Raw genomic sequence first — 21,984 nt, 5'->3', positions numbered from 1 at the left:
CACCCAGGTATGAGTCAAGAGGCCTATTGTAGATATGAGGAAGAACACAAGAGAGGCATCTACCAGGGTCCACACTGAACATGGCTAGCAAAACTGAACGAGCCATGAGAGAAGGGTGGGGGTGGAAGCTACAGAGGAATGAAGTGGGAGGCAAGAGAGGAAACATAAGGTCAAGGGAGGGCCAGGAGAGCAAGAGGGCAAGATAGCCTGCGTCCAAAATGGCTAATGTTATATAAAATTAGAAACTGGGGGAATGGAAGCCCAGCCCATAGGAGGGACAGGTTTGGGTATGGTGGGGAGAGAAGTAGTGGGAGGAGTCACAGGTACTGAGTGAGATTTGTCCAAGGTTTCTTTGAGACCTAATAAGTAGGGCTTAATATTTTTTTTTAGTCCAGCTATACTGTATTACAAATCCTCTGAAGACCTGATTATTTTAAAACTTTTTAAATTTTAATTTTGTTATATTTATTTATTTATAGAAATAATAATGATGGCTATTATTATTATTATTTTGGTTTTTTTTAATCTTTTTAAAAATTTTTTATTTATTTATTATATATATGTACACTGTAGCTGTCTTCAGACACACCAGAAGAGGGCATCAGATCTTATTACATATGTTTGTGAGCCACCATGTGGTTGCTGGGAATTGAACTCTGGAAGAGCAGTCAGTGCTCTTAACCACTGAACCATCTCTCCAGCCCATTATTTTGTTTTTTGAGTCAAGGTTTTTTCAGTGTAGCCCTAGCTGTCCCGAAACTCACTATAGAGACCAAACTAGCCTGGTGTGTGTGTGTGTGTGTGTGTGTGTGTGTGTGTGTGTGTGTGTGTACATGTTTGTGTCATGGTATAAATGTAAAGGTTAAAAGACAACTTGAAGCTGGGCATGGTGGTACCTGCCTTTAAACCAAGGACTCAGAAGGCAGAGCCAGGCCGATCTCTTGAGTTCTAGGCCAGCCTGGTCTACAGTATGAGTTCCAGGACAGACAGAGCTACACAGAGAAACCCTGTTTCCAAAACCAAAACCAAACCAAACCAAACCAAACCAAAACAGACAGCATGCAGGACTCTAACAGAGAACTCTCTCAGCTCCCCCCAGGCTGCCTGTGAATAAACTCTTTCTTCTCCACAGTCGTCCTTTTGGTGGCTGGCACTGAGTACGGGCAGTGTGGTCTGCCAAGGAACAGAATCTATGCCAGGCAATGCACTAAGAACCAAGGAAGCTCCCCTTCACTCCTTTAGGATTTCACATGGTCAGAAGTGTCACCTTTGTAAACCCAGATGTGCCACCAGCAACTTCTAGGGTTACAGGAGTGTCAAGATTCCTTCACACCCAGCTGCACAAGGGAAGGAAGGACAATTTTAGTGGCTCCTTGAGTAAGCAAAAGGGTCAGGTACAAAGTCCCGAGGCACTTCTCTTCTCCCCAGTCCAACCCTGACCAGGCAAGTTTCTGAGTGACAGGCAAACTCACCCAGCGAGATCCTCTGCCTCCCTGCAAAAGGGAACTGGGGGCCAAGTGTGGTAGCACAAATTCACTCAAACACTTGCGAAGTGGAGGCAGGGCTACCCTGAGTTCAAGGTACATCCTCAGCTACATATCAAGAACGGGAAAACCTGAGACCCTGTTTCATAAAAAGGGGGAGGGTGAAGCCAGAAGGTGGTAGGGCACACCTTTTTTTTTTTTTTTTTTTTAAGATTTATTTATGTGAGTACACTGTCGCTGTCTTCAGACACACCAGAAACCAGAAGATGTCATCAGATCCCATTACAGATGGTTGTGAGCCACCATGTGGGTGCTGGAAATTGAACTCAGGACCTCTGGGAGAGCAGTCAGTGTTCTGAACCACTGAGCCATCTCTTCAGCCTGGGGCACAACTTTAATCCAAACATTCTTGAAGCAAAGGCAGGAGGATCTTTGAGTTCAAGGCCAGCCTGGTATACAGAGCAAATTCCAGAAGAGTCAGGGTTACAAGGAAACTCTATCTTGAACTCGACACTGCCATTAAACAGGGGGTGGGGAGGATGTGTGGGAACTGAGCTAGACACACCCACTTGTTAGCTCAGCTTGCTCTAAACTGAGAGGAGAGCATGCTGAGGCTCCTTTGGCTGCAAGATGAAGAATGTGGGCCTACAGCACAGAGAGTAGCCTGTGTATCTCCAAACAAGCCTGTGCTTCTTTGCTGGACTCAGGGTCCCCTCCTTCCTAGTGGAGCAGCAGCCAGCCTCACCTCTTAGGTCTTCCTGCCATCTTCCCCAAACTCAGTCCCAGCCCTGTGTGCCCCTCAGCCTTTGTTGTGCGACTTCTGCTGGAGCAATGTAAACAAACATCCCTAACCCCAGAGAGGACACTGAAAACAGACCCCCCCCCCAAAAAAAAAGGCCTACTCAAATAGGAACTGGAGAACCCATGGGTTAATTGGGATGACTTACATATTGGGTGTGGCTCCAAATGATCCCAAAAGATCCACACCAGTGTAGGTGACCACTTCCTCAAATTTGCATAGATGGAACCCCTCTTTTAGTTAACTTTCCACTTCCTATCTAATTAAGCACCTCCCAGATCATCTGCATCTGGGAAGAGCAAGTGAGGGAGAGCATGGTAGTGATAACCACCACCTTTCTACGTTAATGAAGCCAATCCCCTGAGACTACAGATTGGGTAATCACAAATGCTCTGGTTTCCAGGCCACAACAGCCATGTTCTACATGTAGGGCAGATCTCCACAACGCTTCCTTCTCCAACCTCTACATTCTTTGTGCCCCTCTAAGAATTCACAGCTGTACCTGTTCTTTTCACCTTGTGTGGATTGAGTTACACACACACACACACACACACACACACACTCATACAGCATTAATAAAACAAAACAAAAAAACAGTTTTGTGTGTGTGTGTGTGTGTGTGTGTACAGGTACCCACAAAGGCCAGAAGAGTGCATTATATTCCCTGGAGCTAGAGTTACAGGCACGTGTGAGCTGCCTGCTCTTTACATGGATGCTGGCTTTCTACAAGTGCAGTGGGAGCTCTTAGCTCCTGTCTCCTTTCCCCATTTTCACTTCTTTAACATAGCTTTAAGATGCTTTTTCTAACACTTGGCCATGGTGGTACATGTCTTTAATACCAGCACTCAGGAAGTAGAAGCAGGTAAATCTCTGAGTGCTAAGCCAGCCTGATCTACACAGGGAGTTCTTGAAAACAAACAACAACTACAAGATGCTATTTCTAAATCTGTGAGAAGGTTGGCATACACAATGAAACCTTTCCAGAGGGTAGGCAGGGCTTCTGAAGGTTCACTGCCGTCTGTTGCAAGTGCCAATTAATCTCAGGAGGCAATAGCTAAGGGGGAAGCTGCGCAGTGGCTTACCTTTAATCACAGCACTTGCGAAGCAGAGGAAGGTGGATTTGAGTTTGAGGCCAGCCTGGTCTACAGAGTGAGTCCCAGAACAGACCAGGATACACAGAGAAACCTAGTCTTAACTCCCTGCTCTCCACCCCCCAAAAAACAAAGAGCAAACAAAAGGTCCAATAAAGCACAAAGGATCCCTTTTTTTTTTTTAATCAATTGCTGTACAGTAGGGGGCAGGGGAGATGAGACACTACTTTATTTAGCTCTCTATAATGCATAATTGTTTCCCAAGAGCTATCCTTCATCCTCCGGCTGGGGCACTGTGCATCTTTCTGTCTTTGAGGGATCTGTCAGGGTGGGCTGTTATTTCTCTGTTTGAGGTTATGCCCTGGCCTTGCAACCACTGAGAATCCATGTGTTTGACAAACTCTGGTCTAGCACACTGTGAGCCACACAAGCCTAATGAAAGCATCCCAGGTTGAACCAGGGGAGAGGAACACTGAACACTCCGGGACAAGCTCAACCCTTTCACCTGCCCTGCTTCCAGCTCCTTCCCTGTCTGCCTTCCCTCTTGCCCAGATACTTCTGGAGGCTGCCAGGAATTAAGGCACACCTGACCTCAACGTAGATAACCAGCACATCAGTATGAAATCAGTAGGTCCTCACCCTGACACATGAACTCTGGGAATGCCGAGTGTCCCTTTAGGCAGCCTCCTAGGAAAGCTGCTGAGACAGACCCACACCCCCAGGAAGCCCTCCTCCATAGCAGCAGGTACAGCAGGAGGCACTGGTACACCCTGGCGAGCTCCAAGGCTTCACTGACTTGCTGTCAACTTACCCCGAAGACTCTAACTCAACACAAGGCTCCACATGTTTGCTCTTGTGAGCCCTTCATGGTCCCTCTTCTTCCCTTCCCTCTTGAGTTCTTTAGCACCATACAAAGTTGACTTACATGCTAGTCTAAGCCATTCAGATCCAGCAAAGCCTTTCCTACCTGTAAAGATCATGTTCCACAACGGTGCCCTGCAGAGCTTCTAAAGCCACAGACCGGTTCCAAGGTCCCTGTTGAGTCAGCTTCTTTCTCAGCTCTCCAATGAGTATAGTCACATCTGACCTGGTGAACTGGGCATCGCACACCACCTCTCCCATGCCCGGTTTGCTCAGTAATACCTCCCCCCACATTGTCCTCTAATCCTTGGTATCCATGGGGATCTCAGCCAGCAATGATCCAGTGCTCCTGGTGACTTCCATTAGGCGGTTCAGAAACTGACTGGTATACTATTCTAGTATGGCTTTAGATTATGCAGCTTTTGTGGCAAGGAGGGGGGAGCAAAAATATCACACAGCATCTGCTTTCACAGACTGATCCCATCCCCACAGCCGATACTCGATATCTGAAACCTTAACAAGCCAAGAGGTGAGGTCTTTCGTCGCTTTCTAAAAACTTTGGTTAATTTATTTTATATTGAGAAAATGTTAAACTTTTCATTGGTTCTTTGTGACCTGCACGTCACACACCCCAATCCCACTCACCATTCTGTACCTTCCTATACTCACCCTCCACCCTCAGCCTCCCCACCAAGAGAGGAAAAAAAAATCCTCCTTATGGAAGCTGTAGTGTGTCATAGGGTGCCCATGGTATACCCTTTTGTCCACACTCTTTTGCTTGCAAATGTTCATTGCAATGAGTCATTGGTCTGGAATGAGGCCTCTGGCTTCTGCTACACCATCAATACTGGAACCTCACTGGGATTCCTCTAGAATATCCTGTTGGTGCCCTGTGTCATGGAGACACTGTAGTTTTGGATCCTTAGGACTGAACCATTCATGTCTTCCAGCAGTTCATCCATCCATGGGGTAGATGTTGGGGTAGACCGATTCTAAGCCCTGGATCTGGGCCTGTGAGCTGCTTCTCCTGCTCCTGCCTCTGGCCAGTTCTCCTGCAATCCCTTAGGTGAGACGCAGGGCCCACCCTCCTAAGCGAATGAGGAACATGACAGTTCTCTCATTCTCACGATCCCAGGGCCAGCTCTCCTGATCCCAGGGCCAGCTCTCCTACCTGTCAGAGTCACGTAGGGAGGGGAGGCCTGCAGAGCAGAAAAGAGGCAGGGCCAGTTCTCCTCCATTCACATCCTAGGCTGGCTCACTGGCAACCCCCGTGTTCAAGGTCAGCTCTATTGTGCCGCCCGGGCAAGGTGCAAGGCCATCTCTCCTTTGCCTATGTCACTGTATGGCAGGCAAATGTCAGGGCTGGTTCCCCTATGTTCACATCCTTGGGGCCTGCTTGCCACCCCTCTACCAACAGGGTCAGCTCTACTGTACTCCCCAGGGGAGGTACAGGGCCCACTCTCCAGCTTACATGATCCCAGGGCCAGGTCTTCCCCCTGCCCAAGGTGATAAGGGGTTAGGGGGAAGGAGGGTCTCTCTCTCTTGTCCACACCAAGGTACAGGAGATAAATGGCCAGTTCTATCATGCCCATTTTCTTGGGACAGCTCACCTATAATACCAGCAATGGGCTGGGCCAGCTCTGTCCCAAGTGGGACATGTCCCAGGTGGAAACCAAGACCAGGAACATCCATCTGGCCTTTGGTGACAACAAAACCCTGTGGCCATGAGCAGATGTGTCCCCTGGTGGAAGCATAGGCCATAACCTCACCATGGTCCAGGAGGCATCAACAGCCACCCACATCAGGCTGTTCCCCACTCTTACCCAGTCTCTGGTCCTGTCCCTCCTCTTGGAACTCACATCCCTCTGCTTCCCCCTCTCCTTTATTTCTCCACTTCTTCCTCCTAATGGCACCTGAGATCTCTGAGTTTTTGGGATCATCTCAGGAGTGGTCCTAGGAGTGCTATGCTCAACCCATGCATCATGGCACTCTGCAAGGGTCATCTCGGACAAGGTCTGGACCCCTAGGCATGTGCAGCTCCAGACTGGTGGTAATCTCAGGCTAGCTCCTCACTGGTTCCCCCCACTGACACCCGTCTGTTGGTTGTCTAAAGCTTGTTCCTTGCCCTGGCTGTCTAAGTGGTCCCATGTGAGTATCATCATCTGTCCTGGGTTCACTCCTGCCTAAGGCCTACAGTCCCAGACAGGGTTCCTCTAGTCTGGTGGTTGCCTCAGGTTAGATCCCTGTCTGGGCATCTTGGAGCCAAACTGGTTGTTGTTTTAGGCTTGATTTTTTTTTCCAGGGACTATCAGACTATGAATCATTTAGACGTTCACAGGTCAGAACGCTGAAAGTAGGTATAGCTTCTCTCCTCTCTGTCACCTATAGAAATACTCGTGGCACAGTAGCTACACCTGCAATGTCCCCAGGGGAGGACAGTACATTTTAAGTTTTTATTTACTTAAATTTAATTTGTTTTAAATGTTGTCTTATTTTTATGTGTATGAATGTTTTGGTAGAGGGTATGTATTCGTGGAGCCTACAGAGGTTTCCCTAGAACTGGACTTACAGTTGCGAACTGCCATGTAGGTACTGGGAATCAATCTGCAAGAGCAACAGGTGTGCTTACCTGCTGAGACATCTCTTTAACCCCTCAGTACTTACTTATTTCAAAAGTCTTTCCCCAATTTAGGTAGTGCAGAGGCCGAATATTTCCAGATCATTGGTTTCCTGTGCTAAACACAGTTAAAGACTCCTCCCCCGACCACCACCCCATCTAAACGCCGAGTCGTGGATTTCCCTTGGTCTGACGGGCGTCTTCTATGACTTCTAACTTGCTCTCTCCCTTCCCTGGAGGAACACTTTAGCAGAGTTAATTCCCTGCTTATTCACTGCATCTTCCCCATCCATACAAAGCAGAGGCAATGCCCTTAGCTCATTATAAAAATGTTTATTCATCTTTATTTTGTGCGCATTGGTGGTTCGCCTGCATGGATGTTAAGATGCAGACCTCCTAGAATTAGAGCTACAGAGAGTCATGAGGGGCCACGTAGGTGCTAAGAATTGAACCCAGGTCCTCCAGAAGAGCAGCTAGTGCTCTTAAACTACTGATCCATCTCTCCAGCCTCAGCCTTCCACTCATTTTCCCTCCCTTCCTCCATACTTTTCCTAACAGTTCTGATGTTACTCTGGAAGACAGCGTCCATATATCTTTTCCCTAACATGATCAAATTCTAGACGGCTGAGTTTCAGTTTTGTATCTTATCAGTTCTACAGCAAAGACTCCTCAAAGACTCAAGAAATGCCTCAGCTGGCTCATCATCCTGTCCCTTCCTGTCTTAAGGTTATTATTGCTGTGGTAAAACACCATAGCTAAAAGCAACCTGGGGATGAAAGGGTTTATTTCACCCACAAGTTACATTATAGTTGATCACCAAAATTAGTAAGGTAAAGAACTCAATTAAGCAGGGCAGGAACTTGGAGGTAGAAGCTGACACATAGACTTTATAAAGGTCCTATTTACTGGCTTGCTCAGCCTGCTTTCCTATAGAACCCAGAACCACCAGCCCAAGGGTAGCCTCTATCACAATGAACTAGGCCCTCCCACATCACTAACTAAGAACATGCCCTACAGGCTTGCTTACAGCCCAGTCTGATGGAGACCTTTTCTCTGTTGAGGCTTCCTTCTTTCAGATGACTCTAGCTTGTGCCAGATTGACTTAAAACTAGCCAGAACATGTACATATCACTCTAGATATTGTAATATATCCTCTATTGCACGTAGTTTGGGAGCATCCTCACAGAGATGTAGTGGATCTCATTTATTAAGGAGGCGTACCTCAAACCACAGTCCTCACATTATAGCTTAGGCTGCCCTGAAATCCATATATTGTGGTAATACTTCTGCCTCAGTCTCCTAAAGACCGAGATTATAGGAATGAACCACCATACCGAGGTGATCTTCTAGTTTTTCTTCTAGTTAAGTGTTTTTTTTTTTGGGGGGGGGGTTTGGTTGTTTTTTTTTGTTTTGTTTTTTTTTTTGTTTTTGTTTTTTTGGTGGTGGTGGTTGTAGTGGCTGTTCCTGGTTGTCAACTTGACCATAATCAGAATGAACCACAATCCAGAATTGGAAGGCTCACCTGTGATCCTGATCTTGAGACTGGAAGACACAAGTTTCTGACCTGAATCTTGGCATGGAGATCTTGAAGCATAGTGGCTGTGAATCCCAGGAGACTAAGGCAAGGAGATCTCTGAGTTCAAGGTCATCTGGGACAAAGCAAGTTCCAGATCCAGGCATGGTTTTGATCTGGGACACACCTGCTGAAGACTTACATAAGAACATTGGAAGAAAAAAGATTATCTGCCTGCTTGCCTTGTGGGACTGAGCAACTGCTAGATCCTTGGACTTCTATTCACAGCTGCTGCTTACCATTGTTGGGAGTTGAACTATAGACCGTAAGTCATCAACAAATTCCCATACTATATAGAGACTACCCATAGGTTCTGTGACTCTAGAGAAACCTTACTAATATTGTAGTTTTTCAAAGACAGGGTTTCTCTGTATAGCCCTGGCTGTCCTGCAACTTGCTCTGTGGATCAGGCTGGCTTGGAATTCAGAGATCTGCTTGCTTCTGCCTCTTGAGTGCTGGGATCAAAGGCTGTGCCATCACCACTCAGCTTTAGTTCAATGTTTTATTTCCCACAGCAAGGCTAAAGCAAGGGCCACTACAGCACAGAGATACGCTATACCATACTTTGGAGAGTAAACTGGCCTTATCAGGATTGCTCCCCATTCTCCACTCAGATGTTTAGGTTCAGTTACATCTCATTCCCTCATCCTCGTTTTTTTTTTTTTTTTTTTTTTTTTTTTTTTTTAACATTTCCTGGGGAAATAATGTAAACAAATGTCTATTCACCTAAGATATAGAGCTAACAATAGATCAAAGTACAGATACCACCAAAGTCCAACTTGGTTTTATTGGGGTTACTTACAGAAGCAGAAATGACTCAAAAACAGCTGCATCCCCAATGGTCACTCCAGCATTGGTAATGTCTTAGTTAGGGTTTTATTGCTGTGAACAGACACCATGACCAAGGCAAGTTTTAAAAATAACAATATTTAATTGAGGCTGGCTTACAGGTTCAGAGGTTCAGTCCATGATCATCAAGATCATGGCAGCATCCAGGCAGGCATGGTGGAAGAAGAGCTGAGAGTTCTACATCTTCATCTAAAAGAAACCAGGGACAGACTGAGCATCCTCAGGCAGCTAGGAGGAGTGTCTCCAAGCCCACCCCCAGAGTGACACACTTCCTCCAACAAGGCCACAGCTTCTAATGGTGCCACGTGAAAGCCTTTACTGCTTATAAATGTCCCTCTCTAGGGACATTAAACCAGTCGGTTTCTGGGACTCCTTGAAGCTCTTTTGAATTTACTTGTCTTACTGAGCTTCCCTGCAGACTGGAATGATAGCAGCCCCATAGCAAAAACTGCTTCTGTTCCTCCCAACTCATTTGTAGATTCTGACTATTGGGCTAGTAAGTGTTGTGTGATTCCTGAAGAGATTCCCTCTAACAGCACTATCCTGAGCCAAAATGCCACCATCTTTACCAGATCTGCTGTGCTCACTTGCAAAAGATCATCACAGCAGTGCTTGATGAATGTTGGTGGCTCCTTCATAGGGGTAGGGAGTGGAGGTGTATGGCTCTTGGCGAGGCCACCTAGGGACAAGTTGCAGTTGCCCCCGTCCCTGGGACTTTCCAAAACACCCAAGATGTTGTGAGACTCTTAGCCAGGTTAACTTGCTCTTGCTCTGAGACTTTTTTCAAAACATCTAGTTTTGAGAAAGTAAACAAGGACAGAATTTACTGGCTGACAGCCACAAGGTCTCATAGAAAAGTCCAAATATGCATCATCATCATCAGCCTATACCCCCTCATCCAATGAATCCAAGGGTCACTGTAACCCACCAATGAGATGCCACCACAAAAAAAACAGGCCAATAAACTCATTGCTTCCACAAGGGAAACTCTGGTAGAATCAAACTTTATTTTTTTGTCACTGGGGCCTTAGAGGGGAGGGGTGGGTGGGAGGTAGTCCCTTAACTCAAGGTAATAATTATCTCAACAGATATGAACAAACATTTACCCCAATTAGGGCACTGATAACAGACCAAAAAACCATCCCATCCAAGTTCAGCTTGGTGAACCAGTAAATTATTGGTCTTATAGGTGGACACAAACAGCTGCCTCATCAACAATGACTACCCCAGGACTGGTGGTGACGCCCAGAAAGCTCCACGGCGGAGCCTGCTTTCGTTAGCCTAACCCTTGAGCACAGTGTTCTCAGCCTTCCTCATGCTGCAACCTCTCAATATAGTTAGTTCCTCATCTTATGGTGACCCTCAACCATGAAAGTATTTTCCTTGTGTTGTTACTTCATAACTGTAGTTTTGCTACTATTATGAACCAAAATGTAAATACCTGATATGCAGGAGATCTGATATTCAGCCACCCCCACCCCTGCAAAAGAGTTGTGGCCCACAAGTTAAGAAACATTGCCCTAGACACAGCCTCTGTAGTCACTAGTATATTAAAGTACATTTTCCTGAGAACTTGAATAGAGTCAGCTGAAGCCAAGTATGGTGACCCTGTAATCTTAGCACTTGGAAGGCAGGGGCAGGAAAACCAAGAGTTCAAGGCCAGTTTCCTTAAAAAAAAAAAAAATCTAATTTTAAACCATACTTTGGGCTGGAGAGATGGCTCAGTGGTTAAGAGCACTGTGAATGCTCTTCCAGAGGTCCTGAGTTCAATTCCCAGCAACAACATGGTAGCTCACAACCATCTGTAATGGGCTCTGATGCCCCTCTTCTACGGTGTACTTATATATAATAAATAAATCTTTTTTAAAAAGACACTTTAAAAAATAGTGTGCTATTTACTTTTTTTGTCAACTTGACACAAGCCAGGATCATCCAGGAAGAAGGAACTTAAATAAGATAATGCCTCTTTCATCAAGATTAACCTGTGGAAAAATCTGTGAGGCTGTTTCCCCTCAGCATGTCTGGAATGCCCTATGTAAACCAGGCTGGCCTTGAATCCACCTGCCTCTGCTTCCAGAATGCTGGGATTAAAGGTCTGTACCACCATGCCTGGCTCCATTTTCTTAATGATTGATAAGAAGAGGCCCATATCACCACAGTGGGTGGTGCCACCCCTGAGCTGGTGGTCCTGGAAACTGAGGGCTGTAGCTCACACCAAAGAGACACAAAAGTAGGCTGCCCAAACCAAGGGAAGCAAGCCAGTAAGGTTTCTCTAGGTCCCGTTCTTGTGTTTCTACCTTGACTTCCCAGTGTTACCTGGAAGTGTAAGAAACAATCAGCCTTGCCAAGTTGCTGTTGTGCTTATCACAGCAATAGAGAGCAAACTAATACAATGGTAAACAAAATACTGAGAGAAAATATCTGACATACACATATGTGTAATAGCCTGAGCCAGCATATTCAAAGAACTGCAAATCAATAATGAGAACACTGTAAAAAAAATGCCCTTAGGATTAATGACTGAAGATAAAGTTCCCATCTCAACGTTCCCAAACTGCTATTTACTTATTCGGAACAGACTTCCCTGGGAGATGCAAAAATCATGGGCAAGGGAGGGATCACCCAGTAACTTAAGGCAACACCTGGACCACTCCATCTGGGAACCGGAACCTGGTGGGTTTGCCAGAAGTTGCCCAGGAGACCATACACCTGTAGGATTCTCAGACTGCGCTTCAGCTTGTCTGCTTGTAGGCAGGGGCTGCACCGAGCTTGTTTTATCGAGATCGACGCAGGAAGGGCGCAACTCCCAGTCCCTAAATTGGGAGTAGGAAAGTCCCACAGCTGGAGAAAGGGTGCATTTCGACGTTCTACCACGGGGGGGGGGGGGGGGGAGAGCATTTGTAGAGGACGCACAGTTGGAGGCAAGGATCCACTCAAAAGATTATCATGGCTCTGGAGCGAGAGCGCTGCAGTCTCATCCATCCGCAGGCCGTTGGGGTCTGAGGCTTACTAAGCGCACGTCTCAGTAGAACCCATTGTCTGTTCATTCTACGCATCCGAGCTCTGGAAGGGTACGACACCTGGGTCCCACTCCCCTTGGACTGGTAGAAAATAACCACGCGCTACTAAGGAAGAGAACTCGGACCAGGACACGGGGCGTGGTCTACAACAAGGTCTCCAAGTACAAGGGCGGGGCTCGTTTCCAGGCTTCATTCAGCTTTGCTCTGATTGGCCAGGACGCGCAGGGCATTGTGGGTTACACGCACCGGCTACCGCCTCAGCTGTGAGCTCTTCGCCATGTCGGGGTCCCCGGTAAAGCGCCAGAGGATGGAGTCCGCTTTGGACCAGCTCAAGCAGTTTACCACAGTGGTGGCGGACACGGGTGATTTCAACGGTAAGAGGGCGCGGCGCATGCGCTCGACATAGGCTGCTGCGCCCCCAAATTTGGAACCAGTACTGATGTGGGTGCCAGGGGCGGGGCCTCGAGGGCGCTGGAGCCGGGATTGGTGAGTCTGCGGAACCTTCAAGGATCTATAGCCTCTGTATTGGTGACCCTGGGACCCCGGCTGGTAGTCCGAGAAAGAGTCTCCCTGACCCCGGGTGTCTCTACCCCCATTCCCAATCCCCTACGATGACTCGACTTTGGAACCAGTGCAGTCTGCAAGACTAGGACGGCCTCGCCGGACACCATCTGCTTTTGCAGCCTGTTGCACTGGCTTTCCAAATGCATCTGGTTACTGTCTGTGGGCAATACACAGCATGGCTGGAGTCAGATCGGATGCACACACTAAATCAAATGGTTATCATTGTCAAACTTATTTTTCTTTTGAGACAGGGGCTCACAATGTATCCTACGCTGTCCTGGAACAGCCTTCTGTCTTAACCTCTTAGTGCTGGATCAGGCCGCGCCACCATGCGCACCTCCAATACTCAGATTTTCCTGGGCTTGGTAATAACTCGAAAAACACAGATGGAAAGGCTTGTGCAGTTAGTCCAGCTCTAAACCTTGTAGAGTGGTGTAGGTGATCTCTCATGTGCTGTGAGAAAGAGACTTTCAGGAAATGCTCCGTGCAAGCACAGTACAAAAGCACCTTCTACTCTTTTCTGCTTTCTCACGGTGACTTGAGAAACAGGCTTTAATTCCTCATGAGTAAGTGCATTGTTTATCTCGAGAGTCAGAGTGAATGATTAGGCATATTTGGGCTGCTTAGATATAAAGGAAAGACTTGATGTGGGTCTAATAGCAAACCTGTCTGACACAAGCTATGTTTGTCAGAGAGCTTCCAGAAACCCATCTGGGAGTCCTGAGGTTTTTCCACTGTGGGTGTAGTGCAGTTTACTGGCTAATGTGAGTTTGAGGCCAGCCTGGTCTACATGGTTCCAGACAAGCCTGAGCTACATAGTGAAAGCCTGTCTTAAACAACAAAAAGCACATTCATTCATAGTGTAGCTTAAAACAAGTTAAATAATCATAAACATCGTGTCCGATTCAAAGTCTGTTGTATAGTGAAGGTTTCTCTTGGTATTTGTTTCGACACAGGGTTTCTTTGTGTATCCCTGGCTGTCCTAGAACTCGATTTATAGACCAAGCTGGCCTCGAACTCACAGAGATCTGCCTCCTCAATATCATGCACCACCACTGCCCAGTTGTGGTGAGGTTTCTTATCTCATTGGGTATCACAGGCTCCTGAAAATAGAATTTTTATAACTCAGAACACTTTGACCCCTTTATTTTCCTCTGAACCTCAGGGCCTTTGGGCCTTAATGCTCACCTGTAGGGGTAGGATAGAGGTCAAACTCAGGCATCACGCCTGCTAACACAGGTGCCCTACCACTGAACTGTGTCTTCACACCTTGGGTCTATGGTTCTCTATGATAAAAGCACTGTTTTCTGCGTACCCTTCAGTGTATTTGCACCTGAGCCAGCTCCACTCCAGAGCACATTTTCCCCTACTTCTTATTTTGAAATAACCCCAAACTCTTGAGATGTTGCAAAAGTAGCCCATATACCCTTTGCCCAGTTTCCCTAGTGATGTCCAAATCAGGAAGCAAGACACCAGAATGAGCCAGGCATTGCACTGCCTGTAGGCCTGGCCTGCTCTGGTTATCTCTGCAGCTGTTTCATAACTCATAGACACAGAACTATCCTGTTCTTGTTATCAAAAGACATTTATGTGCATGGTGGGCTAGACCTATAGTATAATAAACACTGGGTTAGGTCAGGATAGGAGGACCATAAGTGTGAGGTCACCCTGTGTTGTTAGCTACATAGGATCCTGTTATGTAGGTACGAAAAAGAAAAAAGGAACAGGAACACTTGGAATTGTTTTTTTAAAAAGTTAGGCAAGTTCGTGTCCTCTTGGCCTGGCAGCTGGACATGTGTGGCTGTGCATCTGCTGTTCATGTGCCTGATCATTCGGATAGCTGAGGTGACTGAGGTGCCCCCACTACACACACACACACACAAATGAGGTTAAAGAGCCAGAGCATGTCTATTGGTGGTTTGGGGTTAGTGCACCTCCTGCTGGCTGTTGGGCAGTAGGACAGACTTGTGGAGCACTTTCTCCCAGCATCCTCGCAGCTCCAACCCTAGTTGCTGCAAATCAGCTTTTATGGGGGGTGATCGTTCTAGGGTACTTAGTTTTGTTTGGTGTTTTGTTATTTTGATTGTTTTGTTAGATAGTGTCTCACTATGTAGGCCTGGCTAGCCTGGAACTTGCTATGTAGACCAGGCAGGCCTCAAACTCTGGCTTGTTTTTTAAATTTTACTATTTAAAATGTTGCAAATTAAAAAACAAAAGCAAAGCAAGCAAACAAACAAACAAAAACATACACATACCAAAATGGTTTGGTTGTTTGCTTTATTTTGAGAAATAGTCCTACTAGGTGACCCTGGTTGGTCTGAGACTTGTAGACAAAGCAGGCCTTGAATTCACAGAGTTCAAGACACAAGACTTATGTCTGCTTCCAGAGTTCTGGGATTAAAGGCATGTGATACCACACCTTGCAGTTCTTCTGTGACAGGGTCTTGCTTTGTAACCCAGGCTGACCTTAAACTCTCACTCACCTGAGCTAGGATCATAGTCTGTGCCGCTGTGGCCAGACTCTGGAGCTGCTGTGGGCATTGTCACTGTGATCCACTTGGGATTACTACAGGGCACTGTTTTCCATCTCTGGTGACAGCTGATTCTGGTCACTATGACAAACACCTGAGAGGACAATGTAAGACCCAGAGTTTCTGAGGTTTCAGTCCATTGTGGTAGAGAGGGCACAGGTAAAGCAGAGTGGCTCCTCTCCTGGCAGACAGGAAACAGGGAGAAATGTCTGTGCTGGCAGGCTGTCTCCTTTATTCCAGGGACCTCAGTCTGTGGGTTAGGCTATCCCTTAGCTGTCCTCTTGGAAACACAGGCAGGCCAGAGGTAACTACATCTAGATGCTTCTTGGTCCATTCCAGCAGACAACAACATTAACCATTCTATCTGCTTTTGAAATTTTCTTACCTAGCCATCGACGAGTACAAGCCCCAGGATGCCACCACCAACCCATCCCTGATTCTGGCTGCAGCACAGATGCCTGCCTACCAAGAGCTGGTGGAGGAGGCCATTGCCTATGGCAAGAAGCTGGGTGGGTGAGTATGGCTGATAGAGAGCCAAGAAGGCCCCACTCCCATCTCTCACTGTGGCTCCGTGGCTCTGATTCTTCCCAGTATGAACACCTCCAGCTGAGGTGTAGAACATTCATGAACTTCCAGGTTCCAGCCTCTGACAGGCTCAACAGTTCTGACAGCAACCTTTGTCTTCTGGGTGTCTTTACTTTCTTTCTTCAGTTTTTTGTTTTGTTTGGTTGAAGGTTTTTTTTTGTTGTTGTTGTTGTGTTGGTTAGTTAGTTAGTGAGGGTTTGTTGTTTTAGTTAGTTAGGTTGGTTGGTTGGTTTTTGGAGACAGAGTCTTTATATAGCCCTAGATATCCTGGAACAGATCAGGTTGGTCTCATAGAGATACACCTGCCTCTGTCTCCTGAGTGCTGAGATTAAAGGGATGCTCCCAGCTGCAGTTACCTTTTATCAAGTCTAGTGGATTTTAGTAAACTGCGCATTGGGACAGCCATTATACAATCCGATCCTCCTTTGACCTCCTTGTCTGTGTCCTCAGCTTCTCTCTTGTTTGTATGAGACACCAGGCTTTGGTATGTACCAAGGCTACTTTTCAGCTTGCCTGCCCAAGTGCTTAGATAACATTGCATGTCTCTCTGCTGGCCCCCAGTCTTTTTCTTGTTCCTACACTTGTAACTCTTCCATGTTATCACATGGATCATAAATGTGTAGTCCTTTTTGATATGCTAATTGCACATATTTATGAGGTGTGGTGTGATAATTTTATACTGTATATGATCTGCAGTCAAATCAAGTTGGTTGGCATCTCACTGTTCTTTCTTGGGATTGCATAAAAACATAATTTTATGAAAATGTCAAAGGATAAAGTTTAGTCTGAAAGATAAGAAAGAAAGTTCTTGTTGATGCATACCATTAAACCCAGCACTCAGGAAACACAGGCAGGTGATCTCTGAATTTGAAACCATCCTTGTCGACAAATTGAGTTTTAGGATATCCAGGACTACACAGAAAAACCCTGTCTCAAAACAACAACAACAACAACAAAAAAACCAAACAGAAAAAGAAAAGGTTATGAAGACTATGTGGTATGATTGCCAACAATATAATTTAATGCTGCTGAACAATAAATAACTTTTGATGTTCAAGGTGGCATGGTTGATGGAGTAGCTGGTTCACTATAACAAGGCAGTGGTTTCGTTTGGGTCTGCCTGCCTGCCTGCCTGCCTGCCTGCCTGCCTGCCTGCCTGCCTGCTTGCCTGCCTGCTGTTTCCACAGGCTGCTCTCAAACAAGCTCCCTGCTTTTACCCTTCAGTGCTGTGATCAGTAGCTTGTGCTTTGTGAGTTTGAGACCAGCCTGGTCTATGATAGTGAGTTCCAGGACAGCCAGAGCTTAATAGGGAGATCCTGTCTCAAACAAAATAAAACAAAGTAGTATGTGCTCTTATACCCATCCTGGGGAGAGTGAAGAGAAAGAAATTCAGCAAGAGTCAGAATTGGTCTTATAGGTTCCCTCAAAGTCTTCAAAGTTTCTAACACAACTTTTTCTCTGAATTCAGGCCACAAGAGGAGCAGATTAAAAATGCCATTGATAAACTTTTTGTGCTGTTTGGAGCAGAAATACTAAAGAAGATTCCAGGCCGTGTATCTACAGAAGTTGATGCAAGGTAAGTGGGGTGGAGTAGGGAGGGAGCAGATACCTGGTGGCATCAGTGGCTCAAGAGGTACTTTGCCCTTGAGATTCCCAGTCACTTGGTGGTGTAATACACATTCTTTCAGAAGACTGTACAGAACTGAGAGCTCTCTGACTAATGGCCAGTCTTGGGTCTGTGTCTTAGGAAAATATATTTGCACTAACGGGTCTAGAAATTTGGTCTTTTTGTTAATTTTTTGTGTTTTCAAGACAGGAGTCTTGTTAGGTAGCTCTGGCTGTCCTAGAATTCCCTGTGTAGACCAGGCTGACTTCCTTTGAACTCAACAGAGACCTGCCTGCCTTTGCCTCCCACATTCTGGGATGAAAAGCATGTGCCAATAAGCCTGGTATTTTTTTTTTAGTTGTTTTGTTTTGTTATTGTCTGTTTGTTTTTATTAGCCAGAGTTGTTTTGTTTTTTGAGACTGGATTTCTCTGTATGTATAACAGCCCTGGCTGTAACTTGCTCTGTAGATTAGGCTGGTCTCAGACTCACTGACATCCTCCAGTCTCTGTCTGCCAAATGCTGAGGTTAAAGGCATGTGCAGCCTTTAACCTCATGTTACAGCCACCTGGCTCTTAAAGTTTTTATTTTATGTATGTGAACGGTTTCATTGTTGTTATATAGTATGTATGAGTGTTTTTTGTCTGCACGTGTATGTCTGTGTACCAGGTACATGAAGAGCTCTTGGAGACCTGAAAGGGTGTTGGATCCCCTGGAAGTGAAATGATACACAGTTGTGGAAATTAAACCCAGGTCCTCAGGAAGAGCAGCTAGTGCTTTTAACCAGTCATTAAGCAGCTAGTGCTTTTTCCCCAGCCTCTGTGTGTTTGTTTTCCTTGTTTTTATTTTGAGGCAGGGTCTCATGTAGCCCCAGCTGACCTCAGACTCACTATGTAGCTAAGAATGACCTTGATGCTGTGGTCCTCCTGCCCTTACTGCTGGGATTACAAGAGTCCATACTTAGTTCGTGTGATGTCGGGATTTGAGCTTTGTACATAACAGGCAAATGTTTGACCACCTCGGCATACCCCTGAATCCATTTTTCTGCTTGTTTTTTAAAACCAAAGTCTCTTGTTCAAAGGTTTGTTTACTTTTATGTTTGTTTACTTTTATGTTTACTTTTATGAGTATTTGTCTGTGTCATGTATTTATACCACATGTGTGTCTGATGGTGGTGGAGGCCAAAGAGGACATAAGATCCTGTGGAATGAGTTGTACAAGGTTGTGAGCTGCCCGACAGGTGCTGGGAACCAAACCGGGGTCCTCTGCAGGAACAGCCAGTAGTGATACTTGTAGCACAAGTTGATCTTGAACCTCTGATTCTCCTGCCTCAGTCTCCTGCCTCAGTGCTGGTTACAATGTTTGGCTGTCATGCCTGCTTCTAAAATTAGGTCTCAAGTTGTTGAGTCCAGAGGAAGGGTGGGAAGGGTTTGCTCAGTGAGCCACTGAGCTGTAGAATACTGACATGTCTGACATGCTTCTGACATGCTTCTGACATACTCCCTTTCTTACAGGCTTTCCTTTGATAAGGATGCAATGGTGGCCCGAGCCAGGCGGCTCATTGAGCTTTACAAAGAAGCTGGGATCAGCAAAGACAGAATTCTCATTAAGTTATCATCAACTTGGGAGGGAATTCAGGCTGGAAAGTAAGTGTCTTGCCTGGAGGCAGTTTCAGGTTCTGTTTGTGTTCCTGAGCAGCAAGCACCAGTTTCTGGGGGTCCTTGAGAGAAGTTGTTGCTCTGGTCCAGAGTTAGCTCAGACTGCCCCTTGCCAGTTAAGGAGGAGTGTCTTTCTCTCACTGTTTCTCAGTCTCCTCCCGGAACAGTGAGGCCTAAATGTAAGTTTTCAACAAATTATCATACACATAGTATGCTCTGAGTAGAAGAGAATGCAAAATGGCAAAAACAACCAGCCTCCTCTATGGTGCAGGGTAACTGGGCAGCAGAGAGACTCACTTCCTCCCTATCTACATGGGTTCTTTCCCCACCCTGAACCACTGATTTTTCTTCATTTGTCTGTTCTGGATGTCATAGAAGTAGAGGCAGGTGATATGTGAACTGTTGTGTCTGGCTCATCTCATTCAGTGTGTTCTAGTGTGCCTTTACCTTATTTCCTGTCAGGACCGCATTCCATTCGATGGATTATGTCCTTGTATCTCTCTCTTGTTGGGCACTGGGTCTGTTACCACTTTGTGTCTGTTTGAGATTAGTACCATGAACACAGGCCTATGTACATTTTGGTGCTGACAATACTTTCCTTTCTCTCGGGCAGATGCAGAGAAGTAGGCTTACTGGGTCATGTAGTCAGTAGAGGAGGAGACTGTCTCCTCTGCTGAGCCAGCATGGTATGAACTACACTTGGGCTTGGATGCTCAGGTAGTAACAGGGTGGAGGCATCTCTAAAGCATTGGGCCAGGGAGAGAAACTGTGCTTGCTGCAGGGTAACTCCAGGCAGAACTAGGTCCCAGTCACCCTTGGTAATGACCCACTGCTCCTAGCCTAGGAGCAGAGCCCATAGGAACTCTTGAGAGGGGAGGAACCCTGATTATAGTGCTGGAGCAGATGTGGACCCTCAGGGCCACATTGCCTCTGTCTGCTGTGCAATATAGATCTGATGAAGGAAATCCTGGTCAGTCCTTGTCCAGACCCGACCCTGCTGAGCTTCAGGCTTGTTAGCAGTGCACAGCCCTGCTGCTGCTCCCACAGCTAAGAACTGAAGGAGGCTGCACTCAGTCACCCCTGCCCCTCTGTCCACAGGGAGCTGGAGGAGCAGCATGGCATCCACTGCAACATGACACTGCTTTTCTCCTTCGCCCAGGCTGTGGCCTGTGCTGAAGCTGGCGTGACGCTCATCTCTCCCTTTGTGGGGCGCATCCTTGACTGGCATGTGGCAAACACAGACAAGAAATCCTATGAACCCCAGGAGGACCCTGGTAAGCTACCCTTAAGATTACAGGGTAGGGTACTGAGGAGCAGGGTTGGGGACCAAGTCAGGGTGGGGTCAGACAGCAACTCAGGGCAGTTCTAGGGCTATCCTGGAATGTGCCTGGGTCTCCTCCAGGGGTGAAGAGTGTCACAAAAATCTACAACTACTACAAAAAGTTTGGCTACAAGACCATTGTCATGGGCGCCTCCTTCCGTAACACGGGTGAGATCAAGGCACTGGCAGGCTGTGATTTCCTCACCATCTCACCGAAGCTCCTGGGGGAGCTGCTCAAGGATAACAGCAAGCTGGCACCTACGCTTTCCGTCAAAGCGGGTAAGGCCAGGGGGCCCAATAACCCCGTGTGGGTGGGGCTAATGCCAGCCTTGATGGGCTTAAGCCTGGGGGACATGCATGGAGAGCTTTGCTGTCCCCCAGCCCAGACCAGTGATGTAGAGAAGATACATCTGGACGAGAAGGCCTTCCGTTGGCTGCACAATGAGGACCAAATGGCTGTGGAGAAGCTCTCTGATGGGATTCGCAAATTTGCTGCTGATGCCATAAAGTTGGAGCGGATGCTCACGGTGTGTTCCTGAGTGGGTGGGCAGCTTTGGGCCTTTTCATTCACCTGGGACAGAGTCCGGGACAGAGTTTGTGCAGAGTTGCAAGTTGCTTCAGGAGCCTAGCATGGTAGCACACACCTATAGTCCTGTCACTTTGGAAAGTCACGTTCAATAGCCTGGGCCAAGAATGTAACACAGGCCTTAAGTCCAAGCACCTAAGAGGCAGTGGCTGTCCTAAGAACAGTGACGACAGACACACACATACACAGTGGTGGGGGGTGGGTATGAATCTGTGGGTGTTTGGTTTGGGGTGAAGCCATACTGGAATCTTGGTGGGTCTTGGCTGGGGCCCTCCCATGACTCTGGCTCTGGTCATTTCCAGGAACGAATGTTCAGCGCTGAGAATGGAAAGTAATGTGGCACCTGAGGCTGGACCGCAGACCTGTACTCCTTGGAGCGGGGTCCTAAATGCACATGGCTTGTAACGAATGAATCTTGCATTTTTTATTGATCAGAGAAGAGATGGATCATACGAGTCTGATTTTATGTGAAATTTTGTCTAATTCATTAAAGCAGTCGCTTTTCCTATGCTGTTTCATCTCATCATCTTTGTCACCATCCACCTAAGTGCCAGTCATCCCAGGGTTGGCTGTGGCTGAGGCTGAGACTGGGAGATGAACCCCAGGCCATGATGTAGGCAATTGTGGCCCTCACCTCCATCTTCGAAGCTCCCCTGGACCACAGCTGGGATGTGAGATGGCAGAGATCATTGATTTTGGTGCTGGGACTCTGCTCCTGGTGGGCAACAGTTGAACCGACTGCTACAGAGCCAGGCCTTTCTACTGCCCAAGGAAGTCAGACAGTGACTCTAAAGGGTGTGGCACCACCTTATGGGGAGCATAGGATACATCATCAGTTAAG

The 21,984-nt window shown here is 46.8% G+C and overlaps 1 protein-coding gene across 1 annotated transcript; it reads left to right on the top strand.

Annotated features, from left to right (window-relative positions):
* Positions 1 to 12,531: 12,531 nt before the first annotated feature.
* TALDO1 (transaldolase 1) lies at positions 12,532 to 21,651 on the top strand. The gene is made up of 8 exons (XM_080913183.1): positions 12,532 to 12,668; positions 15,779 to 15,902; positions 17,443 to 17,550; positions 19,093 to 19,224; positions 20,335 to 20,510; positions 20,639 to 20,836; positions 20,939 to 21,084; positions 21,446 to 21,651. The coding sequence occupies exons 1-8, from the start codon at positions 12,572 to 12,574 to the stop codon at positions 21,476 to 21,478; spliced, it is 1,014 nt and encodes a 337-aa protein (XP_080769309.1). The 5' UTR covers positions 12,532 to 12,571; the 3' UTR covers positions 21,479 to 21,651.
* Positions 21,652 to 21,984: the final 333 nt, after the last annotated feature.

Source organism: Micromys minutus (genome assembly GCF_963924665.1).
Source record: "Micromys minutus genome assembly, chromosome: 2".
Lineage (NCBI taxonomy): Eukaryota > Metazoa > Chordata > Mammalia > Rodentia > Muridae > Micromys > Micromys minutus.
Note: the sequence above shows the minus strand (reverse complement) of the source record. Positions and strands in the feature narration are given on the sequence as shown.